The sequence below is a fragment of the Neolamprologus multifasciatus genome, chromosome 5 (genome assembly GCF_963576455.1).
Source record: "Neolamprologus multifasciatus chromosome 5, fNeoMul1.2, whole genome shotgun sequence".
NCBI classification, from domain to species: domain Eukaryota; kingdom Metazoa; phylum Chordata; class Actinopteri; order Cichliformes; family Cichlidae; genus Neolamprologus; species Neolamprologus multifasciatus.
The window spans coordinates 18,746,660-18,774,177 of NC_140443.1; the positions used below are offsets into that span (position 1 = coordinate 18,746,660).

The 27,518-nt window shown below is 37.9% G+C and overlaps 1 protein-coding gene and 1 long non-coding RNA gene across 4 annotated transcripts; one reads left to right on the top strand and one right to left on the bottom strand.

The window, feature by feature from the left end:
* The first annotated feature begins 1,729 nt into the window (after nt 1–1,729).
* On the top strand, nt 1,730–26,462 carry LOC146518410 (sodium- and chloride-dependent GABA transporter 2-like). Of its 3 annotated transcripts, XM_085158571.1 has the most exons (16): nt 1,730–2,056; nt 2,244–2,326; nt 2,428–2,621; nt 2,836–2,970; nt 13,643–13,783; nt 13,983–14,082; nt 15,828–15,960; nt 16,725–16,859; nt 17,014–17,117; nt 17,543–17,667; nt 18,173–18,285; nt 18,381–18,518; nt 18,699–18,801; nt 22,093–22,193; nt 23,138–23,308; nt 24,288–26,462. In XM_085158571.1, the coding sequence occupies exons 3-16, from the start codon at nt 2,429–2,431 to the stop codon at nt 24,435–24,437; spliced, it is 1,842 nt and encodes a 613-aa protein (XP_085014697.1). In that variant the 5' UTR covers nt 1,730–2,056; nt 2,244–2,326; nt 2,428; the 3' UTR covers nt 24,438–26,462. The 3 variants fall into 3 exon arrangements, with proteins under 3 accessions (XP_085014697.1, XP_085014695.1, XP_085014696.1); XM_085158569.1 differs by lacking the exon at nt 2,244–2,326 and having other exon boundaries at nt 1,739–2,056; XM_085158570.1 differs by lacking the exon at nt 1,730–2,056 and having other exon boundaries at nt 2,063–2,326.
* Nucleotides 7,746–10,443, bottom strand: LOC146518411 (uncharacterized). Its single transcript, XR_014873966.1, has 2 exons — nt 8,290–10,443; nt 7,746–8,168 (listed from the first exon to the last, which is right to left on the bottom strand). It is a non-coding gene; the product is annotated as an uncharacterized LOC146518411 (long non-coding RNA).
* Nucleotides 26,463–27,518: the final 1,056 nt, after the last annotated feature.

Genomic DNA, 27,518 nt, shown 5'->3' on the forward strand with positions numbered 1-27,518 from the left:
GAATACCAGACGGGACGGTTGGCAACTCTAATAACTTATGAACAAAATAAAGTTCAACATCATTAACTTCATAGCACCCACCCAGCTGTATAGAAACTCCGTCATGCTAGCTAGTACGCAGTACGGAAAAAGTCAGAATAACGAAAATAAACTCCACCTAAACTTGGTTTATATCTGACCCAGATAGACTGCAGGTCATAACTTCTTACCTGAAGTTCAGTTCACACTCGCCGCCTCGTTCTCTGCTCCTCCTGCCTCCCCTTTCCCTCCTCCACCTGCTGGCCTCCACCACTTGCTAATGTTACTGAATCTGTGGAAGCTCCGTGATAGCCACCACACGAAGTAACGAGTAACGACCCTATCTAAATCCCAGTAACGACTAACGCGTTCCTGATTTTGGCATAATAACTAGTTACCGTGCTCGTTACCACAATAATAACTCTAGACACTTGCAGTTGTGACACATGGAAATCAAATGTGTGATAAGCTACAGGATTCAAACACAAGTGTAACTTATAAATACATATTCATACTTTTATTCCACAATCAGAGAGAAAGAAAAAGAGAGAGAGTGCAGGACAGACAGACAGGTGACAGTCTCAGGTGTAGACACTGCTACAAAACAGCACAAGAGAAGGAGGATTTAGTGTTTGTGTTATTACGAGTGCTAAACAAGAAGAGTTCCCAGATGGTACAGTGGACACATGTGCGACTGCTGTGATTAAAGCATCTTTCTTTCAGCTTAACGAGTGAACCGTCAGCTCGTTCAAACACACGTTAAAGTCTGTTTGGCTCGACACCACCGAACAGAGGCAGCAATATAACATAGCTAACATTAACAGTGCAGTGAATCCTGCTTGTGCTGTGATATTCAGGACTGCAAACCGAGCAGCATCACTGACTTTCAGCTTGTTGTGTTTGTGGATATATGACTGACTTTAATTATCCACAACATCATCACATTCTCTGTAAGATTAAGGTCGACTATCGAACAGCGTATATTTTAAAGTAAAGGCTTTAAAACAAAGTAAACGCTGAAAGTACAAACATCGCTAATGCCACATAACTTTGCCGGCATGTGGCCAACAGTAATGTTTTAATGTTCTTCATTATTAAACATTTGCACATAAATAAGTGACATAATATTCAGAACTTACTTTTGAAAGTTTACTCTTTGGCTGCTCCGCTTCCACTTCTTTGAAGTGTCTCCCAGTCCCAGTGCACTTGTTAGCATGTTTTGGTTCGTGCAACTGGTCCGTCCGGTTATTGTCTCCCCAGAAACATTTCCGTTGTGTTGTGTGTGCTTTTGCAGCGTTTTTCTTTTTGCAGCATTTTTCTTTTTGCAAGTGTTTTCTGAAGTTGCAGTCCGTTTGGCCTCTCAGGGCCAAAAACAAAAACAAATATTTATCAGTAGCAAAATCAATGTAGTAAATTATTCACAGAAAACATTCAGCAATCAGAGCTCAGAGAAACACATTCAGAAAGGAAATTAAAGCAGCTGCACATGTACAGATGTGAAGCAGAACCTGCATCTAATTATAGACGCCATGCAATAACACAAGGTGCACACTATACGTTCAGTCATTCCCACCGCATGCCTGTTTGCATACAGAAATGTTTATATTGCTTTCATGTGATGTATGAACCACTGCTACAAATCCTCCAGCTGGCAGCTCAGTGAGGTCTCTTTACAGCACATGACATTAACAGAGACGGCTCAGCTGCTTTGCTTTAGTTATTAGCCAAAGTGCTAATCTTATACACTCAAGGTCTTCCTGTCTGAGTGGAAAAATACAGCAGGGAAGTGGCATTAGATCGGATCTTTGTCATAGCCAAACCTCTTTCTTTTTTTCTTCTAATGCGTAACGTGCAGGTCTGGCAATAATTGGGTCAGAGGAGTTAAAGCAAACCACGGTTACTTTGTTTCTCACTTTGGCTCTTTTCATGACATGTTTGCTGTGTAGAGCTCTTGCAGTGTAAGCGGCTGAGAGGAATACTGATCAGTTTTCTGGGGCTGGAAAGGGGCTCTTGGGGGCGGGAGTTTGATTATGGAGAGGTAGGTGTTCACCTCGTTTTTCTTTTGCGCTTTACGCTTTAACGCCAAAAAATGCGGCAGCACTCTGTTGCCAGTTCAATTCCCGATTATCCTACGAGCTTAAGTTCAACGAATGAATAAATTAAGCTTATAAGCAATGCCAAATAATCAGCTGAGAAGTTCTGAATGTGTGCAATAAAACCCCCAGAGCTCTCTGTCAGTGTGAATGAGAGCTTGAGAGGTTTGACAGCAGTTGTCCTATAAGTGTGGAGGAAGTGGAAGGACATTGGGGTGAGGGTTTTTGTATTGTTTTTTTTTTTTAAACAAAAAAACAAGAAAAACGAACAAACAAACAAAACCAATACAACTTAATTTGCTACTGATTTTCTCAGCATGCCGAGGGAATTTCTTAAAGGAAGCAGCCTGGACGTACCCGGGCAAGAAAAAGGTCTCATGAAGAAGACTCAGTTGCTCGACCGCGGCCAGTGGGCGAGCAAGTTGGAGTTTTTACTGGCTGTAGCAGGAACATTGGTTGGCCTGGGAAACCTTTGGAGGTTTCCCTACTTGTGCTACAAAAATGGGGGAGGTATGCGGATCAAACATTTATTATCAGTGAGAGAAAAAAGTTAACCTTCACACATAAATATTGTTATATATATATATATATATATATATATATCCCCTCTGCTTTTCCGTCATTCTCTCAAAATTGTTGATATGTGAACATGAAGGGTAATGCTTGACCCCAAGCAAAATCTTGTGGCATATTTGTGTAATGATCCTCGTGTTTCTACTCTCAGGTGCATTTCTGATTCCCTACGTCCTGTTTCTGCTTGCTTGTGGCATCCCAATGTTCCTCCTGGAAACAGCCATGGGACAGTTCACATCTCAGGGATGTATTACCTGCTGGAGGCACTTCTGCCCCTTGTTTGAAGGTCAGTGTATAAAAAAAGCTGAAATATGTAAGTGAGAGTTGATACTGTGTGAAAACATGCCCTCTTTACCAACAGTTGAATTGTCTTTTAGTTTCACATAAAAAAATGCACATTACTTTTTGGGAATTACATGTTAAATAAATTTACGTGAAAAACAATAACTCAAATAATAGGTTTTATTTTTTGGAGTGATGTATGGTTATGTATGAAACCATGAAGTAAGTCCTCTGAGCACAAAAAAGTTTTGTAGCTTTACTTAACTTTGTTCAGAGCACAAGTGTGAGTAATGTGTTGTATCTTACAGCGTCGAGACTGTCGTGCTGTCTCACCTACTGCACTGGTTCATGTGTGTTCTTTGACAGATCTGGCATATCTGACTGACACAGAACATTTCCTTGAGAAAAAAACATCAAGGTCAAGATTATTCAGAGATTCAGAGAATTGCAAAATAACTTGTTGACTTAAGAAAAAAGAAATCAGTTATGTTCACTGCCAAAAAGAAAAGCTTCTCTTGTCTGTCCCCAGCACATACAGTGCAAAAGTATTCGGCCCCCTTGAACTTTCCCACATTTTGTCAAATTACAGCCACAAACATGAATCGATTTCATTGGAATTCCACGTGAAAGACCAATACAAAGTGGTGTACACGTGAGAAGTGGAACAACAATCATACATGATTCCAAACATTTTTTACAAATAAATAACTGCAAAGTGGGGTGTGCGTAATTATTCAGCCCCCTTTGATCTGAGTGCAGAGCATCCCACAGAGCACTGTTCAAGCGATCATTCAGAAATGGAAGGAGTATGGCACAACTGTAAACCTACCAAGACAAGGCCGTCCACCTAGGAAGAAAACCTCTTGGAGTCTGCAAAAGACTTGAGACTGGGGTGGAGGTTCACCTTCCAGCAGGACAACGACCCTAAACATAAAGCCAGGGCAACAATGGAATGGTTTAAAACAAGATGTTGCAACAGCCCAGGTGTCAACCCAATTAAAATAATGTAGTGCTATATTTTTTAAACAGATGCACAGTACAGCTTTTAGCAATGTTTTATTTTACAGTAGTCAAGTAATTGATTTTGGTTTTCTAAAATATCCAAGGAAGTACAGAATATCACTAGATGCATCTAATCAAATCAAAACCATGATTAAACAGACGTTTCCCTTGTTACATAACTGAATCAATTTTTACCATTTTGATCATGATCAAAAGGTTAAATGTGTAAGCATTACTTTTACTACACCCTTTGCAGTATGTCCATTATATAACTGTGTCAGATAGACCTTTGTTTAGTGTTTGAATATAAATGATCAATTCCTCACTAACCCAATCTGCTTGCTAAAGAACAGCTGCACCAGCCGTTATATCTTTGCATTTTACAACACCAAAACATGGTGTGAACTGAATATTGAGTATTCAGACCCTTTGCTCAGTATTTAGTAGAAGCACCCTTTTGATCTAATACAGACATGAGTCTTTTTGGGAAAGATGCAACAAGTTTCTCACGCCTGGATTTGGGGATCCTCTGCCATTCCCCCTTGCAGATCCTCTCCAGTTCTGTCAGGTTGGATGGTAAATGTTGGTGAACAGCCATTTTTAGGTCTCTCCAGAGATGCTCAATTGGATTCAAGTCGGGGCTCTGGCTGGGCCATTCAAGAATAGTCACAGAGTTGTTGTGAAGCCACTCCTTCGTTTTTTAGCTGTGTGCTTAGAGTCATTGACTGGTTAGAAGGTAAACCTTGGGCCCAGTCTGAGGTCCTGAGCACTCAGGAGAAGGTTTTTGTCCAGGATATTCCTGTACTTAGCAGCATTCATCTTTCAGTCGTCCTGTCCCTGCAGCTTTTTTTTTTTTTTTTTTTTTAGCAAACTCCATGCTGGCTTTCATGTGTCTTGCACTGAGAAGAGGCTTCCAGCGGGCCACTCTGCCATACAGCCCCGACTGGTGTAGGGCTGCAGCGATGGTTGACTTTTTACAACTTTCTCCCATCTCCCAACGGCATCTCTGGAACTCAGCCACGGTGATCTTTGGGTTCTTTTTTACCTCTCTCACCAAGGCTCTTGTTCCCCGATAGCTCAGTTTGGCCGGACGGCCAGCTCTATAAAGGGTTCTGGTCATTCCAAACATCTTCTGTTTAGAACTGAAGAAGCTTCTCGGATTAGAGGTGAAATGTCTTCAAGCAACTTAAAGAAGTCCAGACACTTTTCTTTGCAAGCTCCTTTGACTACGATGACCTGGATGACTGAGAACCTTCACAGACATCTTCTGTTTAAAGATTATGGAGGCCCCTATAGTCTTAGGAACCTTAAGTGCAGCAGAATCTTTTTGTAACCTTCGGCAGCTCTGTGCCACAATTCTGTCTCTAAGCTCTTCGGGCAGTTCCTTTGACCTCATGATTCTCATTTGCTCTAATATGCATTATGAGCTGATAGACAGGTGTGTGGCTTTCCTAAGTTCAATCAGTATAATCAATCAAATGAAGGTGTAGAACCATCTCAAGGACGATCAGACAAAATGGACACACATGAGTTAAATGAATAAGTGTCACAGCAAAGGGTCTGAATACTTTGGACCATGTGATATTTCAGTTTTTCTTTTTTAATAAATCTGCAAAAATGTCAACAACTCTGTATTTTTCTGTCAGTATGGGGTTCTGTGTGTACATTATTGAGGAAAAAATTAACTTAAATTATTTTAGCACATGTCTGCAATAAAACAAAGAGTGAAGAACTTAAGTGGGCCTGAATACTTTCCGTACCCACTGTACATCTTTAATGGCCTTAAAAAGAAGAATTGGGTAAACAAGTTTGAATTTACTTAGAATTTTCTGTAATCTACACAAGGTTAAAAGTATGCATGCAGACACAAATATATTTCTACACTATCATTTAAATACTTCCATAAGTAGGGCTAAAGGTTCTACGATGTATTTCAACTCGAAAAAAGCCAAGGCATATTAGAGTAACTTCTTGTTATGTAAAAGTGTGCAAGCGCATTAGGTTAATTGCATTGGATGACAAAATGTCAAAGCAAAAATGTCTGCTGCTGTATTTTAAGAAAACATATAAATTATTAGTCAAAACAGTGAAATTTGTTTTATATGACAAAATAATATATAGTCCAAAATAAGTATTTGGCTTGCTATTTTTCCACCAGCAAAGTTTGCAGTTGCCTATTTGGAAGTGTGTCATGGGATTCAAGTCAAAGCCCTGGGACATTTTTCTTTGTATCTCTGGTATATGGAATATGTTTGTGGAAACAAATGACACCTGATCTTTCGGCTGAGCTTCTCTGCACTTACACTTGCTTTCAACTGACATATTCTAATATAATTTATATTTAAGTCACTTAATCTTATAAGCAGTGAACCTGTGATGGAAGCTAGGGGACAATGAACTATTGCTAATTGCTCATAAGAGACTGCAAGAAGCATTCCTTTAATCTGAAGTTCATAGAGATGACCCCAGTAGAGTCAGTATAGTTTATTGCTTTAACAACTGGCATGTTCCACAAGGATTCATGTGAATTTGTTAGAGGAGAATATTTCATTATTTCATTAATATATTTCAATATATTAGCTTCTTATCCCCAAACAGCCACCAAACATCTGCTTTACCAACAGTATGGTTTAAAAACCAGTGCACTTCACATGCATCAGTGTCAGTAACCCAAGTTCCAGCTTCCATTAGCCCTTGTGAAGCAGGTGTAGTTTCCGGGATATGGTTCTACATCACGAGGGACCTGCAGGAAACAGATAGTGGTGAGTGTGAGTGCCAGCATCATACCGTGACGCCGTGTTACGGTAGCTTACCGTTCTGCAGGATGATACCGTTTTTTGCTGGTGTGGTATAATACTCTTGGACAAATTATGGTAACGCACCGTAGCCTTTTTTACGGTATCTCACTGTCGCCAGTGAGATATGTCGTAAATTACGTCAACAAAGTAACAACATACTGTGATTAAGAAATTGGTATACTACCGTTTATTCACGGTATGTCACTGTAAGCCCGCTGCAAGGTAATAAACTGCAATATATTAACCAGTAACTTACCGTTATCACGCATCATCAGTACCAAAAATATTCATCTCTGCTAGAGGACACCGTGTCCCAACAGGCGGTCATTTACTGTTTAACAGGTCGTAATTGACCGTAATTTCAGTTAACAGTAACATACTGTAAGAGACTGGAGGGTTCCAAAAAAATTGGATGGATAGATAGATAGATAGATAGACAGACACACACACACAAAATATAATTCATGTGCTTTACACCACTTTATTTCAGTTCTGATTTTCCTCTGCAGAAATACACATTTCCAAAATCAAAAACTGAAAAGAACTGAAAACATATTTTCATTGAGGAAGCATTTGTTTTTACTAAACCCTGTAATCCATTACTTTCTCAGATGGTTGTACAAACAATAACGATATTATGTCATATCCATATCATGGCAGACAACATATGCTCAAGTGTTGGGTTTTCTTAGTTATATTTTGTAGGGTCTTAAACCTACTATGTGAAGTGCCTTGGCATTCATTTTGTTGGCACCATACATATAAACTGAATTGTAATGAATATAATATCAAGCCCCACACGTCTGCCTTTATATACACTTTGTCCAAAATACTGGCTCACACCACCAAATCAATGCACAAAACAGGGTCCACAAGGACATGGATGAGCGTGTGTGGTGTGAAGGAACTTGACTGACCTGCACTGAACCCTGATCTTGCTTTGTGGACTGAGTTCATTGATTTGTAGGGTGAGCCAATGCATGTGACAATTAAAGTGTAAGTAGCTGAAATAATTTTTAACAAACGGGTAAAAGAAGGAAAAAAAAATCAAAACTGTTGCACTCAAAAAAACCTATTGGACAGAGACAGCGTCTTGCAAGATGGCAAGAGAGCTTGTCTTCATTGTTGTTCGTCTTGTGTAAATGTCCAGAAAGCATGGGCCATGGATTATCTGTGGAGACACAGGTAACAACACATTGTTCACTTAAATTATACAAGAAATTCACTAAAAATGGCAAAAACAGTTACCTAATTTGATGTTCTCCACTCAAATTCAGTAAGGCGCTGGAGGAAAGTTGTGACATGAGGGTTAATCGCTTCACAGTGGTCCCAGTCTTTCTGCTTGTCCCAACCTTGGAGGTACATTTTGTTCCCTCTTCAGGGTTTATCCTTACAAAAAAACCTTAAAACATGCCATAATAAATAGTAACATACAGTAACATTGAGTTGTGATTTGAAATAATGAGTTACTTAGGGATAATTTATTCATCATCTATCACTATTAGCTAACTGTTCAAACATACCTCTGAATTAGTTCCAATGTTGCACACGCTGACTCCTGGTATTCCAGGTTCAATACATAGAATGAACCAAAGAAGACTGACATTGCATCAGCAAAGGTGTTCTCTTTGTCCAGCTCAACAATTACACGCCCCTCTGCACTCACCATCCAGCAGGTGGTGGTCATTGAACTTTGCCCTTAAATGTATAGGGGCAACATGTTGTCATTATGCAACATAAAATAATTTCAATACTTCACTTCTTCACACTGTCTAGATAGTCATAAAGCAAATAGCTACGTACAGTTAATTATTAATGGCCTTATGTACACAAGTCCGTCTTAACATATTATAATTGTACATAGTTGGGAATTATTCTGCACATTAAACACACCTAACAAAGAGTCAGCCCAATTAAATTACCGGAGATGAATCAATTGTATGCTTATTTTGGAGTTTATAGTTTGTGCTGCTGTTAAACTTTAAAGTATTGACTTCAGTATTTCTGCTGTTAATGTAGCTAGACTACTATGTTGATCAGTAATATGTAATGTGAAATTTGATATTGTTACTTTGCTGGATTCACTGAGACACATGTCCAACAACCTTGGTTTATAAAGGAAATTACAGAAATTTGAGCTAACAAAACAGAGACTGGATACCTGTGTCCACGAAAAGCTCCTGTGCCAAACAGAAATTGTAATATGGTCTAATCAGCCCTATTTCATAAATGACTTCTTACCAAGCATAATCAGCCTTGGGGTGCTTGGCAGGCTTTTAACATGCAAACTGAACAATATAAATTTGCGTGCACTGAAGCCATAAAATTTAGAAATACACATAGTTGCAAAAAGTTCAGTGACCAATTACCTTTCCTAAATGACATATGCAATGCAAAAAATAAGAGTATTGTCAATAGGGACCAATTCCCAGTTTTTACATGATCAAAATGATTCACAAAAGGCTTCAATAAACAGAAAATGTGTGCCGACAAGAGAACAGTGCACAAAAATGAAAAGATATTTGAGCTTGACGCTTTAATGGGTTTAACGTGACTTAGTCAGCACTCTGCACCGTACAGGTAGTACAAGCACACCTGAAAACACTGACCAGCTAACAGCTTTAAGCATTTGGGCGCAACCTCGGTAGCTCACCGATTCACCTGTTGCAAACGTCCAAGTTTCTATCAAGTCTCATAAATCCATCGGCAACTATTACCGAACTAGTCTTTTGAGTCTCCACATTCATAGATATTGACATTTTGTCTTAGCATTTGAATGAAAATTTCCTGGTAGGGTAGCTTAAAAGTCAAAACAAACAGTAATAAGAACGCATTTCGGACTTCTCTCGAATAAGTGAAAAAACACTTACCTTCAGACTGGTTAGCTGGTTCCGATCCAACTTTAATGTGTCCCATGTCAGTCCGTTTTAGGGAAAAAGTGTTAAGTGGTTTCATTTAATTTTGAAATACTCCCGCATGGATGAGCAATTTGGAGTCTAGCAGAGTTATCACGAATAGCATATGATCTTCAGATATAATCCAATCAACCTTGCATTTAACCCGATTGAACATCCAGTTACCTCTGACTACTTCTAAGTTGCACATGTTAACGGTCTCATCATCACTCTGTGCTGCAGCGAACTGGATCTGTGGCACAGAATAGTTGATGGCCATGTTGTTCTCCTGCTTTGCAGCTTTGTTTGAGTCTGACTTGCGGCTTAAACGTGCAAAACTAAGAGAAGCAGATCAATATTTTCTTCTTGTTGTTATTTAATGGTGGTTGGCAACCAGCGAAAGGAGCATTAACAACCTCGAGCAATATTTTCTATCCCCATTGTTGTTTTGAAAGAGAATACCCGACGTGTGCGTCATACGTCACGTTGTACGTCAGGTGAAGGTGTGGTGTCGGCTATCGCACCTGTCGCATTAAAAAGCTTTAAAAACGTAACAATCGCTTTAAAAACACAACCCAACCCGCTAAACATGAACAAACATAAACATTGTTGTGTTACATTATCACGTATATCCAGGACATCTCTTCTGAACCAAGACGAAGTGGTGCTACAAAGGAATTATTTCTTTAGGAGAGTGCATTTAATAGCAGTCTGGCCTGCAACATAATGCACCGCTAAAAATACAGTTTCTGCTTATACCAGAATTTATTAATTTTGAGAGTGAAGTTGTAGGACTGAAGCTGGTTAGTGGTGTAGGTTTCATGGATGTGACACCTTAACTTGTGTAAAATGACGACCAGAGCATATTATTAGGTTTGTTCACTGTAGTTAGGCAGAGGTGTCTTAAAAAGTACCACCTTATACAAAACAAATGAAGGTCCAGTATAAGAAAGAATAAAAAGAGAAAAAAGGAACACCCTGCTAAATGAAGTCATTTTTAAACATTACTCTAAATGTAGCCATTAGTTTTTGTTGCTGGCCATTCAACAAATAAGTATACTTCAATTATATTTCCCAAGTATACCTTACCTAGTACGTATACTAATAATGCTTCTTGGGACTATATTGGCCCCCGTTTTAGTACATAACAGTATTCTTGAAATTAACTTTTAGGTGTACTTTTTGTTCACCATAATTGTACTAGCATAATGTCTACAAGAGTATAATTAAAATATACTCGACTCTATCACAATACTAACCTTACAAGTATACTATTAATTAATAGTATTAATAATGTTTCACATTGTTTGAATAAACAAATACATTTATTAATATATGAGGTTCCATTCAGTTCAAGGAATTAAATTTTAGTGTGGCTGCAACTTACTCCTTAAGTTGAAAAGTATGCTGTATATTGTAGTTTATATGTTATACTACTTTCACAGTGAATTGCATTTTATAGTAATACACTCTGAATGAGGATTTAAGTAATTACTCTTAGATCTACAGTAGAAAACAACAGAAATCTGGATGGTGTAATAGTATAATCTCAGTAACATCGCCAATTGTTACATTTGCTGTATTTTACAGCTGTTTCCATGAGTATGGTGAGTTACCGTAAAAATAATGTAATCTCATGGAATTTTCCCACAATTACATGCAAATTACTGTACCACACTGCTAACATCCATTAGAGTTTTTTACTGTTGATTTTGCAGTACTAAGCTATGGAAATTACTGCTAAGGCTAACAGTGTGTATTACACATGGAATCTGGGCACTCTTTTACCCCTGCCTTCTTTAAATCTTTGATTTAAATCTTCTGCTTCTTTTTTTTACTGGGTACTGTCTTTGGTGAGACCTATAAAATGATTTAGGGGGTATTTTTACTGGTTCTATTCTTTTGATATGTCCAACATCCGTGGACCCCTTTGACCACAATGTGTCTGGAATGTCTTTGTGTGATTTCTCCTCTTCTGTTGTAAGAATACCTGTCACTATCCCCGATCATCTAGATGTATTTCTTTTCTTATTTTTGTGCTCCAGTTTAACCTGGTACTGGTAGTACTCTCCTTCTGCTTTCAAAAACGGAGAGTACTGCATGCCTGGGTGTCTCTTTTCTTCAGCCCAAACCCTTGTTTCCTCAAATCTTGTTACAAAGGCTTCTAAATCCTGCTACCTCTCAGTTTTCCTTTTCGCTAATGACACATTAGGAGCTTCAAATCCTCTGTACTGGCCTTTTTCTTCAGGGCCTAATTTACAGGCCACCACTATGCTCCCTCCCAATATAAAGCTGTGAGGAATAAAGGGGCACTTTGGGTTTGAAGAAGTTTCTGCTCATAAGCTGCATCTGAGCCCGGGTTGTCTTTGTAAGACATGGTGCAGTGTATGCCTATTGTGTTTTGAATGTCTGTGTAAGGTCCTGCTCTGCGTTGTGTCATGTCATGCAACTGTGGTGTCACACTACCGGGGCGACTTGGTACTATGTCCAAACTATACCAGTACCTGGGTGTTTTTGCTGAGAAATGTACAAATGTATCTGTACCATTTTTGTTCATCCTATCCACCTTCGTCCCATTAACCTAGTTAATACAGAGTTCACCTGAGCAACTGCTCCGTGGTCCGGTGGATTTTGTTGTCACTGTGAGATTTTCCCCTTTGTCTCAACTGGAGACACTGGTCAGTCACACACAAACCATTTTAAATAGCTAGTCTTTTTTCCAATTTATTTTTATTTTATGGTTATTTATTATTATTATTATTATTATTATTATTATTATTATTATTATTATTATTATTATTATTATTATTATTATTATTAACATGCACAAGCCCTCAAGTGCCTGAACCTAGTAATAGGCCTACTTTATTTTCCACTCGAGGGTCCCTGTTAGTGGCCCAGACCGCTTGCTCCCATTTCAAGTTGCTCCTCTGGTTCATGGATCTTGTCACTCTTCTAGTTGCCTCTGCTCCCGGCCTCTATGTCCTCAAACTGTGTTTTTAACAACACTGGGGGGGGGGGGGGGGGGGACTTTGATTGTAAGGAGTCCCAGACACCCCTGTGCTTGGTCTCGGTCGCGTTCCCGAGGCAAGTGGGGTAGATGGATCTGACTCGAAGGACCAAACTGTCAGAATAAAACTAAACAAAAATAAGGAACAGTCAAGAAATGGACCGTTTGTTCTTGCAAGGGACCAAAAGCATCGCTTTTGCATCGCACAAGGTTTCATGCAAGGGCTCGAAGGGGGAAGTCCCCAGTGAGCTTTTTATTAAACTTTGTTAATCCGACCCTCCTTTGCCTTAAGACTGTCACACAATAACACTTTTCCTTCTACATGCTTCTCACGAGGACAGTTATGAGTGTGTGTGTACTGTAATGAGCAGATAACTTACCTAGGAGGTAAGTAATTACTGAAGTTAACTCGGAAAGATCAATTGGAGAAGTAGAGTACTGAAGGTAGCTGTAGATAATGTTACATCTGTGAGATGATTATGAGTCATTACTAGTTAACGTTAAAGGAATGGTTGGCTTAACAGTGCTTTGACTTTTTGTCAGCCTGGCTACAGCGCTGAAGAGAAACATAGGGTGGTTCCTATTTCCTTCAATCTGTGATAATAGTAAGATGTCCTAGTTTTACAGTGGGCTCTTTTTTTTTTTTACATGCAGTGGGCATTCAGTCAAACCTTCTCTTGGTTGGTTCTAAAACATTTTTAAACAACAATGCATTATGTAATGAATTAGCTTTCCCAGACTGTCACCACCTCTCTGCCCCTCTTACTTTGGACTGATGTTAGCACCATTATTTTCAAAATATTTTCCAACAGCTACTTTCCAGATAGTTCTGTGAAACTCTCTTGCAGCGCAGGTTTAAAAAAAACAAAAGTACATTAAATGTTTTGGATGCCATTGAAATTTACTCCATATGTTGCAGTATAATTTAATTGCCTTTTTATAATATATACTGACTCCGCTTTATCTTCTCAGGTATTGGATATGCAACCCAGGTAGTGATTGCATATGCTGCTGTTTCATACATTGTGATCCAGGCATGGGCTTTCTTCTACCTCTTTTCATCCTTCAGTGCTGAGATTCCATGGGCTAGCTGCAGGAATTCCTGGAATACAGGTAGCTATTCAAAGCGAAGGAAGATTTCACTGTGGTCATTCTTTATTTCAGGGTTATTGACATGGTGATCTAGATGATTTGGGGAATCTCACATGACAGTGAGGTCATTTTGTGCTTGACAAATGTGTAGTCTCTAATATCTCTTTTATCAAACATAGATTAAACTTTGTTGACATGGCTCTGCTTTTTTCTTTGTCAGAGTCTTGTTTTGAATTTGATAAAGCAAATGCGTCATCCAACTGGACAGCAGCTGCAAACGCAACAACACCGGCAACAACACCGGCAACAGAATTCTGGGAGTAAGTGTAAATGACATGTGTCTGACCTCGGTAGGTGGATTTACCTCTGGAGTTTTTGCCGAACACTGAAGCCATCAGTCCCTAAATTTCAACAACATATATTTGAGTTATTGGAAAGCAGCATTTCCATACTAGTTAACCAATAGCTGCTCATTATTTCTCAATAGTTATCAGAGTAGGCAATCTGTAAACACATGGTAACCACACTACATAATCAGTCCAAATACAATTTCCTGATTGTTAATCTGGAACATCCATCTTTTTAGCTTTAGATGTGTTCTTGTAATCTGGTACAGATGTAAGATCCTTTTTGGGATGGATGCTGATAATTGGCGATAATACCATCAAGTCATTTTTGTGTTGGATTATTCAGATACTGATTAGGTCACATCGTGTTTAGTCATAACACGCGGCTGTACACAGCTGTGAGCTCATCTGGCCCAGTCTCGATTCTCAGTGTTGATAAAAATTACGAACTCACCAAATATCAAATTATGTAACTGCGTGAAATATCACTTTGTACCACACACAGCATACCACCTTTGTGCTGTTGGATGTTTTTAATCATGATACTGTTGGTCACGATTATGGAAGGAGTGGTCCTATTGATAGAGTCAATATTAGGAAGGTATGATTGGTGCCTTCTTATCACCGTGTATGTCATAAATGTACTGACATCAGTAATGTGATCAGTGGCATGCTGATACTTTCGTGGCCAAGATTACTACTGATCATATACTCACATCAGTCCTGAACTTAAACACTTGGTGCTGAATGAGTTTAAGTTGCCCCTGATATGACTGGTTACAGCCAACCAGTGACTTCACACATTATAATGCAGCAAATCTCTATGTATCAGTTTGTTCACAAACTCTCTTACATGGTCATAAGTTATGCAACCAAACTTGGCTGCTAAAAGTTCTATCTATTTTACATATTATGATTCATCATGTTGCCTAGCACCTTATCATTTTAACTCCATGACAGTAACATGTCATTTACTGAATATAATAAAAGTATAATCATTTCTGATTCCTTTTAATCTGTGGTCTTTACTGTATAAGTATTGCACTGTATCATTCGATACATTAATTGATTAAATCAAGGTTCCAGTATTTGGGATTTTACAGTATTGTGAAAATGTCTTGAGACACCCCTCATTGTTTATATTTTTCCAAGTTACCAGATTTTATTGTTTTTTGTTTTTTTTTTAATTATTTTTTAAGTGCTCAGTAGTTTTCCCGGCTGAAAGTCTTTCGAAGTGTTTCTTTGTTGCTTCTTTGTTGCTGTGTTACTAACTACTAAACACTGTCATCAATCATTTAGGTGTAGAAAAAGCACCTAACTCTGAAATGATATCTTTAGGCACTTTGTGACTAGCAGCCTGTCACAAAAATACACTTTTGTTGGAATTGGACAAGTGGATAAAAGAAGACGTATCAGAACTAAAAGACTATCTGTAGAACTGCATTCTAAATAAATACCTTGAACATATTTTAGGTAATGAGATTTGAATCCACTGAATTTGTTGAAATTATGTGCATTTTATATCTATATGGGTAAATAAGGGAGGTTAGTGTCTGGCTGATGGGCAACTATATAATTGACTTTCTGGTTTATTGTAAATAAATATTGTAACATTTGCATTGTGTCAACTCTGTTATCACTTATAGTAGTTGTGAAAAAAAGTTTTTTTTGCGCCCAAATGGCTGTCGTTTTAACAAATAATATGGGTTTCTTTTCAGGAGAAGAGTACTGGGTATATCTCAAGGGATTGAGGAGATTGGTAGCCTGAGGTGGGATTTGGCCTTGTGTCTCTTACTGGCATGGATCATTTGTTACTTCTGTGTTTGGAAAGGAGTGAAGTCCACTGGAAAGGTAGAGAAACATCTTTAAAATATGATTTATTAGTGTGCATTTAGAAAATAAGTTCTGTAAACACAGTTTATACATCTACTATCACATCTACGGTACCTTTTGAAGTAATATTGCAAGAATAACTTCGTGAACCCTTGGAAAATACCAGGATTGTTTTAATTGGTCACTGAAAAGAAAATGATCAGAGTCACATCTAAGGTCTGGTTGCTGAAAGTTTAATCGTCTCATATAAATTTGTTGGTGTGAACATATACTTCAATCAAAAGAACCTTTATAGGACCTTAGAAGGACAATACAGAAATGCATACAAGCTGGAGTTTATCAGGATGTAACAAGGCAAAAGTTCAGGACTGTTGGTACTCTCCCTGGGAGTGGCTTGCTGTGTGGATTACACTACTGTGCAATTCTAAAAGAGATGAGTAAGAACTTAAGGTAACAGCAACCCCCTCTTAAGTTTCAAAGATCACATGGTTCCAGTATTGCTTAATGTTCTGTGAACAGATCAAACTAAATCTGAACTCTTTGGGAGGAGGCACAGGGATGTATTTGGAGGAAGAGGCGTTACACCTAAATGCAGACAGCAGTCATGTCTCATTTTGCAAGCAAAAAAAGAGAGACAATACTATGGCACAAATGTATGTATGAATGTATTGTCTGAAATATGTTTAGATGGCAAAAAATGTTTTCTTACACCAAAGAACATCAAACTTTACAATGTCCCTGTGATGTCTGCTTTGAACCATGCATTTCCTTCTTGTTGACAGGTAGTTTACTTTACGGCCACTTTTCCCTACGTGATGTTAGTGGTTCTGTTAGCTCGTGGACTCACTTTACCAGGAGCCATAAACGGCTTAGCTTTTTACCTGTATCCTGACCCCACAAGGTTGGTGGACCCTCAAGTAAGTAATAAGATCAAAACAATGTGTCAATACCAAGCAAAGCTGCAAGCTTGCACACTACCCACGGAAGCCTAAACACTGAAATACCTACATTTTACACAATGAATATCGTCATTTAGTGATGAGTAAACTAATATCTGTGTGTTGGCATCAGGTTTGGATGGACGCGGGTGCACAAGTTCTTTTCTCCTTTGGGATTTGTCAGGGGAGTTTGACGGCTCTGGGCAGTTACAATAAGTATAACAATGATTGTTACAAGTGAGTACGCTCCTCTGCCCATGTTCCTAAATTAAAAAAAAATATATGCTCAAAAATTGTAGTAATCTTATTGTCATGACAAGATAAAACTGCACTAAACAGATGTTTTCAACGTTATTTTATCCCTGGCCGCTTAGTTTTAGAATAGCCAGCAGGGAGCACCAAAGTGATACATTCATAAAACGGCACAGGCTTTCTTAATAACATGCAGACTGTGTATGACATCCCTTGATTATGGAACAGTAAATAAAAAAGTTTACATAATGCTCAAATCCTGTACAACTTTTTTCTTCTTACTTAATATCTTGGGCAGCAAGGTACTTTTTTTCATATTCCAACATTTTAAACAGCTGCTTTTGCTTTAAGTGTGTTTCTTGTTTTGCTCTTTGTTGAATGCTGTGTGTTTTCTTCTTTTGTTTCCACAGAGACACATTTGTTCTGTGTTTGGTTAACGGAGGATCCAGTTTTGTTGCAGGGTTTGCAATCTTTTCTGTTCTGGGATTTATGTCCTACGAACAAGGACTGCCAATATCAGAAGTGGCAGCTTCTGGTAGGGCATCATTACACAACCTCTGTTATATTTAATTAAGTCATTACACTGTCAGTGGGTTTTATTAATCCACTTTAAAATAGCCCCCCCCCCACCACCACCACCAAAACCCCCCCCCCCAAAAAAACAACCAAAATCAAGGCAAAACAAAACAATGCTAAATGGAAAAGCTGGGCCTGTGTTTTTACTTGGCATGGAAATGGCTTTAATTTAATTTTGGAGACAAAATCCCTGTATTAGCTTCTCTTAGCTAAGCACGGCTAATACAGTAATTCCCCGTCTTTAATCCTGAACAATCCTCCTGACCTTAAACTCTTTCCAATGAAATAAATGAATGCCATCAGGTTAATATGCCTAACAGTAGGATGTTGCAAGAATTTGTGAGTCCAGATTTAAAACATTTAGAGTGCTGTAACTAAAATATAAATTGGGAGAAGGCTGCAGTAAGCAGTTTTTTCCAAAAATATTTAAGTTGCCATCAATGACTGAAAATATTTCTGAACAGGACCTGGCTTGGCATTTATTGCCTATCCGCGCGCGGTAGCCATGATGCCTTTACCTCAATTATGGGCTATATGTTTCTTCATCATGGTCATCTTGTTGGGGGCAGATACACAGGTTTGTATTAAGCCATTAGAAATCCTGTTTATTTTTCATCACTGTACATGTTTGGTTCTTAGTAAATGTGTTTGATTTGTCTGTGTCTCTTGCAGTTTGTGAGTTTGGAGTGTTTGATGACCTCAGTGACGGATATGTTCCCCAATGTGTTTCGAAGAGCTTATCGTCGAGAATTGTTGCTGCTCTGCCTCTGCTCTGTTTGCTTTTTTCTCGGCCTCCTCCTCGTCACCGAGGTGAGAGCTCTGATTAACTTTCCCACAAGTCTTTACACTACCATCAGTAGAGTATAAAAATGGACCAGTGCTCATTACTCTTAACTTAGTTCTTTTTAGGCAAAACTGAATTTGTATGCATGCATTTGTTGTCTTTATCTTTGATTAGCTATACCAATTAACCTCTCTGTCTTCCTGCAGGGCGGCTTGTATTTCCTTCAACTCTTTGATCATTATGTGTGTAGTGGAAACAATCTTCTCCTTCTTTCTGTGTGTCAGTCGATAGCGATTGGATGGATATATGGTGAGTCATTAAAATCCGAGAGTCAAATCCTTGCATGTTTGCACAGATCTGGCTAAGAAAGCTGATTCAAATCCTGCTAATCCCGCATTAATTGAAAATACACTTAAGGCTGCTTTTATTGAGTCGCTTATTACTAAATGGCCAAAATTTAGGCTTACTGTATAGGCGTTCATTCCAGCTATTCTGAATCTTGCTCAGCTGCGGTCACAAGAATAAGCCGTGTCTTGTGGGTACTGGCTCAGCACCACTTTACCAGCAGCTTCACTTTTTAACCACTTTCTATTGCGGTGGAGTTTTCCCTTCAGGCCCAGTCTAACAGCACAATTGTGTGAAGTCAGTGTTAAAAAAAAAAAGCTCTCAAATTAGTTAGAGGTTACAATTATAACCACTAACTACTGCATTCTTCCAGAGGCTCATGTAATATATATCTCCCTCTTGCTAACTAAAGCATTTGTTAAATCAGTGGTTCTCAAATTGTGAAACATAGAGTGACAGGTGGGGTTCTCACCTTTTGTTTATGTACTCATATTGAAATGTTGTTGTAGATGCTTTGCTCTTTGTATTTTTAGCTTTTTTAGCAAATGTTTGGACATTTGCCTTGTGAAAAAAACTGCTTGTATTTACTGCCACTTCATGTACCCATAGGACTTTCTCCGTTTAGCCTCATTTAGATATACAAACTTGCAAACCTCTGACGCTGAATTTAGTGTTGATTATGAATAAAAGTCTTGTGGTTTGGCAGGTGTTGCTAGAGGTCTTTTATAGTTAAACAGAGGCTTTATTTTCTTTCATTTTCTATAAGCAATTTTCTTTCACACATCAACTTCACTGTTCCTTTTAACTACCATTTGTTAATAGTGTTGCAAACTAAGGATATCTGGAAATCCGTCCTACAGCTTTTTTCTACTTTCCTTACATCATTTGTCTTGATCTTAAAAGTACTAGGGGGCTACTTAGATGAGCCAGTGGCTGCTGATTGATTGGCTGCTAAGATAAGTGTGGAACTTGTAACCTGAAGCTTTGGTAATCATCTGAGAGATCAAGCTAAGCTTGCCTAAACCTTTACACGGTTTGGTTAGCTCTAAAATTGTACAAGACGTGTACAATGTGCCCGTTATTTACTAGAAGTAATGGCCTGAAACATTTCTATTCATGTGATGGAAGAAACTGATGCTTAAAGATAATGTGCGGGATAGTGCTGAGGTTATTTAGACTGGAGAAGATGTGGTCATATTTTGTATGTTCAAAAAAATTAATATGCAGACCTTCATTTTACTGTTTTTCTTTGTGTTTTAACTAAATGTGTCATTTTCAAATGCATTTAGTGTTCCTTATGTGTGCACTTTGTGGCATCCAAATCAGCTGAAAGTAGTGATTCTTTGAATGTGAATGAACGCAAAAGATCTAAAGAACACTAAACATTCAACTATAACAACACATCTGCAATGCATGAACAAAGCTTTATGGACTGCCTCGCAGTGTTTCCTGGTTAGGATGAGAAAAACATTTGGTGTGTGAAGCGGTGATGTCAGCTGATATCTTCATTCATATCTAAGTGTAAATATTGTTATTAAACTCTTTGAGAGACAGTGATGCTCAACTAGGACCGAACCACTGGCACCACGGTGTCAATGATCATAATGTGTCAGATAAATGGGCAAATATTGATTGCACGACTGTTAAAAATCAACTGTCATCTACTGTCATCTACGGCATTACAAGTAACGGCGTTACTAACAGCGTTACTTTTTTCAGTAACGAGAAATCTAACTAATTACTATTCCCTATCGTTACAACGCCGTTACAGTTACTAACAAGAAAACGCTTTCCGTTACTATTTTTCAACAACCAGACAGTTGAAGCTGTGTTCAGCTTACCGCATCTTATATCAGTTGCACGGAAATAGCTGACTACGTAAGTAATCTGGATGCTACAGCTTTAAGCAGCTGCGCGCGCTCCCGCGGACGGTAATCACGGTCACTGTCTTGCACAACACCTGGAACAAAGGGGGCAAAACGATCGCATGAGTGCTGCTGTTTGACTGAGGAAGAATAAAGTAGTCGTAGTAAGCCAATCACATGACCACTTAAAGACAAAGCAACAAGGTGATATATACCAGTCTTTAAATTGTGTTGATAGGCCACATAAAACCAGAGTCATGATAAACAATATATACGCAGCGTTTTTTTCTCAATAGTTTCGTCATGTTTACTGTCTAAGGACAGCGCTAGCAAGCACTCTCTGCTTATGAGCAAAACAAACAAACAGGGGAAGTTTTAGGAGTGACGGTGAGAGAGAGAGCGAGAGAGAGAGACAGCAGAAAAAGAGAGAGAGTGTGAGTTTTGAGATGTGAGAGATTTGTGACGTTTAGCATGTTTGGAGTGTGTAGTTAATGTGTTGTCTTGTGTAGTTTGTGTAGTGTTGTGGATAGTTTTGTGTTGTGTGTCAGAACAATGAGGTGACTGCTGTCTCCAGGTAGAAACAGGAGTGATACACCTGCTGTCAGGCCTGCAGGTATCAGGCTGTGATGTTCTCCTTTATAGTGGACAGAAATATTTGGAGTGGCACAAATAATTTGTACGGCATCTTATTGAATGCAGAACAGCTGATTGTTCTGTAAATAGTTTGAAATGGTTATTTAAAAAATCAAGGTAAAAGGTAAATGGATGCAAATAACTTTGTTGTTTGCAAAACTTGTGCATAGGATTTTAAAATTGACAATTTATATTTGCATTTAAAGTTATGAAATATGATTCATTAAACATGTTTTTGGTTGTTACAGTAAAAAAATATAACTTTTTCTACTCTGATTTTATGTTGTTTGTCTGATTTTAGATCAATTGTGTTAATACAGTATGTCAAAATGAAAACGTAACTGTAAATTCAGACACATGAGGTTGTGCTGAAAAGAATGATGCCAAACAAGGCAAAGTAAATAGTTTTTAAAGGTAAAATGTGGAGGGAAAATTAAAAGTAGTTAAAAATGGCCAATTATACCCTGGACCCCAGAGGGTTAAATGTTTTTTTAAAGTAATGCAATGGTTACTTTTCAAGTAATTAATTACTTTTAGAATATTGTAACTCAGTTACTAACTCAGTTACTTTTTTTTTCAAAGTAACTTGCCCAACACTGTTTAGGAATGACTTTCACTGTTTTGGTTGACTTTGTAGAAAGCATTTTATGATTCTATTCATTAATAACTCTTATGATTTTATTATTATTTTATCAGTCCTGGTAAAATGTATAGTGATAATTCTAACCTTGTTATTAACTTCTCATGTTTTGCTCAGGTGCTGATCGTCTTTATGACAACATTGAAGACATGATAGGTTATCGTCCCTGGCCTCTAATGAAGCATTGTTGGCTTTACGTTACCCCTGCTGTGTGTCTAGTGAGTGAAACAGAGTTCCTAAGAACACAAGTAGTCTAATTTATTCATGAAAAGTTGTGGACTCTTTTTGTGATAAAGCACCAAACAACAATTGAAAGCTAAAACTTCCTCTTCTAGTTCAGGAAATAGTTTGAGGTGAGGAATGAACAAGAGATGCAAGTGAATAAAGAAGAGAAAAAAGTGGCCGTGTGATGCAGTAACAGAGGAACCATAAACTTCCAGTGTGATTGTGGCATATGACTCTGTGATAAACTGTGCAGGGTGCACCCTGCTGGTGATACACTAAAACTAGTATGAGACAGTTATACAAATATGGTGGCGAGAGATAGGAAAAGTGGGGAAAAAAAGAAAAAATCTACTACAGTTTATTTCATTATTAATTATTGTGTATGTTTGTTTTCATTTATTTCAGGATAATTTTTTAGAGACAGTTCACAAAAAAAGTCATTTCAAGATGTGTTTTATTGCATAATGCAAGGACCCTACATTATCACACTATGAACAGCCAGCAAGGCAAAGCAGAAACTAAAGGACTTGTAGACAAATGTTAATGATGTGCAGCATCGTGTCAGATAAATATGTCAGCAGTGAAAACAGGGGTTTGGAGGGAAAGTGCTTAGTGCTTCATGAGAGGACCTACAACAGTGGGAGCCTACACCAGCATCTGCAAGCAAGATGTTTCAGGACCAAAAATCAAATTCTTTAATAACTTATTTTAGATTTGCTGACAATGAAGGAACAATGAATCCACGGAAAATATTCCCAGATGAAGAGAACACAAATCAAAAGTATCCATATACATTTAGAGTAACTGTACTTAGATAACCTATTATTAGCAACCTATACTCATTGTACTTTCACTGGTGATGATAAAGATTTTTCTAAAACTGAATTTTTTTTAAAATTTCAAAACTTCATTGTTGTGTTGTTTTTGTTTCTGTCAGGGTACTTTTGTCTTTTCAATTGTGAAATATAAGCCTCTCAAGTTCAACAAAACCTACGTCTATCCGACCTGGGCGTACGCTTTGGGCTGGTTTCTTGGACTGTTCTGTGTTCTTCTGGTTCCTCTGTGGATCATCTTTAAAGTTACTACAATGAAAGGGACAATTTGGCAGGTATGCACTCTAAAGAAAACAGGAGCACCACCGAAACACCATTAAGCTCCCAGGTGATCTTGTTACTAATTCAGTTCAGTTTAGTGTTAAATGTTTTTCCACCATGACAAGTGCAGTCAGGATAAGGTAGTGTGGCGGATGGATCAAAACAGTGTCCATGCTTGGATTCAACAGTGCGGTGTGCATGTCTCCTCTTGTTACTGGTGTCAAACAAAATATTTTAAAAATCTAAAACTATATGAACTTTTTAATCTGCCAACACATCAGAATGTTCTTTTCTTTAACTAACAGTCCAACACATTCAAGAGCATTAAACCTTACAATTCTGTAGTTTAAAGTAAAAGCTTTTCACATCAGTGTCCTTAAAGTTGCAGCCTCTTTGACACAAGTTATTAACACAGACAGTTCAGCAACTCATCTTAGGCCAAAAACATTAGCAAAGCTGGGCACCAGACAACAAAATACTTCCTGATGGATAACCCTAAACTTTAATATGCTTTTGCTGCCAGAAAAGCCAAAAGCCTGTCATTAGATTGGACTGGCTGAAAGGTCATTGAATTAAAAAAAAATGCTCCAGTGTGGTTCAGATAAGATATCCATCTGGAAACATGTAAGAATAATGAAGAATCAGGGGCTCAGTAAAGTTATTCCCCTACATCCTGTGTGGGGGCATTCATATCTGTACTAAATCCCATCACAATCCATCTAATAGTTATTAAAACATTTCCATTAGAAGTCCTGAGTTCATTCTGGTGTTAGAGGAACAGTCAGCAGATCAAGTAGAAGACTCCAGGGCATCATCCTGTCTGTTAAACTGTAAACATGTTAATTTTCAAAATTCATAGAACAAACAAATTAGCAGTAATCTAATCAATAGTGAGGGACACTGGGGAAGCTTTTATAGGTGTTTGGTCATTTCTGCACATTTTGAAAAGTTATGATTTATTGCAAATGGACTGAACTGATCATCTTTCCACAGAACCTCAGGGAGCTTTGCGTCCCGCAGAGCTTGACGCACAGAAAAGCAAAGCAGCCCGAGCAGTGCCCTTTAAACCCAGACATTACTCTTACTCCTGTTGCCAATGAATACAAGGGAAGAGGTGGAGCTGAGATGGAGATGCAAGTCTGAAAACCATAACATTTTTACAAATTTGTCAGATGTGATGTTTTTATTTTAGTTTAAACTCAAGGTTTTGTAAAGGAAATACTGATAAGATCATTAATTCCGAAGACTTCTGGCAGGTTTCAGAGGCAGGTCGAGTTTTGAGAGATAGACTAGTGACTAGCGAGGTAACTTTATTCCCCGCTACATTTTTTGTCTTGCTAGCAGCAAACAGTTTCAAATCATTCCAGTGTTTGGTTGGCTCTTATTTAGCACCACAATCCTCAAACAAAAGCACTTGAGCCTTGTAGGTGACTTTCACATTAGATTGCCACAAACACTGCCACAATTTCAGCTGATTGATAAAATTCATAATTGTAACTGTGTTGAGATGTACTTTTAATAATGTGGCAATAATATTGATAAGCCTATTAATGTAGGCAGCTGGAAAAAAAAGTTTTCTAAATTTTCTTCTGCATCTATGCTGAATCTGTCTTACACTGCCTGGTCAAAAAAAAAAGAAAAAAAGAAAAGCAACCACCCGTATTTAAATAAGCAAGCTGGTAAGAGGATGATGGTGAACCATCATCTTGGGAAAAAGGATGAAATTTTTTCATCTTGGGAAAAAAAGTTTTATGAAGCTAACAGCATTTCCACATTGTTAAGACAGTACAAGTTGTGTAGCTTTAGGAAAACTACTTATCAGTGGTCAGCTGACTACCGCTGATGTACTGAATTGCCATTAATGTGTTTTTTTTTCTTTCATGATTCTGAGAAGACAAATCGAGGATTCAGCAACTCTGAAAGATTAGATTAGATGAAACTATATTAATCCCTCGGGTGGGTTCCTCTGGGAAATTCAATTTCCAGTAGCGCAGCACCGACAGAAGTTGCATGTTACAGATACAATAAAGGGGAATGAGAGTAAGGATATAAGCATAAATATACCATATATACACATATACACATATATAAATACAGAATATATAATATGGATAAATAGGAAAATCAGTGGATTGCACATTTGAGTGAGTATATTGCACAGTGATTATTGCACAGTCAAATATAAGAAAAAATATTGCAAAGAGTTGTTTGTGGAACACAAGACAACATTTTCACACAGGAATCAGCTGACACAATACAAGATCTTAGTGAAACATTTGTGCAATTCTTGCCTAAGATTATGGAACGATACCATGGGAATTTGCGTTGTCATCAAAATTTGAAGCAATTCTAATAAAACATTTGAGTCTGCTACTTGTTTTTTTGACTTGGCAGTGTGAATTTTTAATGGCCTTTTTTATTGTTGTTGTTGTTGAAAGTGTTACTTGCTCCCTTTGAAAGAAATATATTAATATAATATTCTTGTGCCAAAAGTTCCCATTCGATATGAAGGCAACTCAACACTGAGTTGATTCGCCAACATCTCAGTTGCCTTCATGGTGTCATATACCACAAACACCACTCAAGATGAGTTTGGGTTTGTTTGGTTTTTTTAAATGACCACTGGGAAAATTAGTTAAACTACTTTGTAGTACAGCCCTCAGGTCTCTGCAACATGCACAATTAGCAATAATGTGTCACTGTGAGGCATAGAGCAATAACACACTTTTGAGATAACAAGGTTTGTGAAGTTTGCCAACGCTTTTTTCAGTAAAGGATAAAGGATTACAGCCTGTCACCTTGTTCAAGGATCAGAAGATGCAAATTATCGCCATCCACTGTGACCTCAGATTATTACACAATCTGAAAAAAACACAAACAAAAAAATCAAGCTGCAGCTGATGTGTTCATTCAATGAAGAATGATTTGGATACAGTGAGCTCAACATATATTTTATACACTGACACGGTTTCTGTTATTTTAGCTGTGTGGGTAGGAAGATTTTATGTTACGTACAGTTATGAATTTGATGTAGACGTGGATTTAGTGATTTAATTTGGGGTTTGGACAAAAATATTGCTTTAATCATTTACAAATTCTTGCAATAATTATATGTTGTCTGTCATCTTGAGGGGCTCAATTATAATTGCACTAAAGCCATTTCATTGATATGTGTGTGCTTTTTCTTTTCTTTCTTTTAATTCTATTAATTCTTCATACATCAAGCAGGTAAATGTTTGATTGGGTGTTCAGAAGGTGGCATTTGCATTTTAAGCTGCTGCTGAAAATCTACAACATGCAGTCAAAGATGCTACCAGTGAAAATGAATGAGTGATTTTTACATTGTTAAAACATTAGAAAGTCATTAAAGAGACAGTGAGAACATTAGAAGGTCAAATTCAGAGAAAAGAGAGAAAACAGTGGTGAGGTCTGCAAGATAGACCTACACATCCATGGAAGCGGATGGTTTCTATGGCTGAAGAAGAGCTGGGCATGTGATTGTCCAAGTCTATCATAAAGATAAGTGGCTGCAAAGTGCAGTGGTTTACACATTCACTTGATGATTGAAAGGTTCCTGGTTTGAATCCAGCCAGAGACACAAATCCCTTCAGGGTTTGTCTGGCGTGAAACTTTCCCACATCAAACATGCTGAGGATCTTGCTGTGGTGAACCCTTGTCACAATGGAGTAGCCAAAAGTAGTTTCTTCTTATTCTTCTGACATAAAAAAGAAGATAAAAGCTGGTTAAAACACATTGCTTAGCCTCAAGAAAAGAAAGTTTAGATTAGATTTTGCCAAAAACTATCAACAGATAAAACTGAGCTCCTACCTTACCAGAAGGACAGGTATAAAAACGATGGAAAACTCATGATCAGAAGAAAATAACAATACCTGAAAAACAAGGTGCAAAGCTATACTTTCTGCACAGGTTCAGTGAAATGCAGCAAAGCTGGTGGACAATAACCTGGAGCAATCACAGGGGTTTTGCATAAGTCTTCACCATGCTGAGCATAAAGACCAACAAAAAAGTCACAAATCAAGACAGCTGCATTGAAGCATCACAACGGAGGAAATCAGTGGTGATATCAATGGGTTCAGGTAACCATTTACTGCAAGAATTCTCAATGAAGTATACAAAATAAGCATTTTATTATTGTCTTCATTTAGATTTCATTTCTTGATAAAAGTGGACTATGCATGAAAATGGCTCTTTATCAGCAGTTAA

Bases quoted from the DNA above. Each gene is read 5' to 3' on its own strand.
- LOC146518410 (XM_085158569.1), top strand. The intron at 16,860-17,013 runs GTAAGTAATAAG...TGTTGGCATCAG, and splicing joins CAAGGTTGGTGGACCCTCAA to GTTTGGATGGACGCGGGTGC. The intron at 18,802-22,092 runs GTGAGTCATTAA...TGTTTTGCTCAG, and splicing joins AGCGATTGGATGGATATATG to GTGCTGATCGTCTTTATGAC.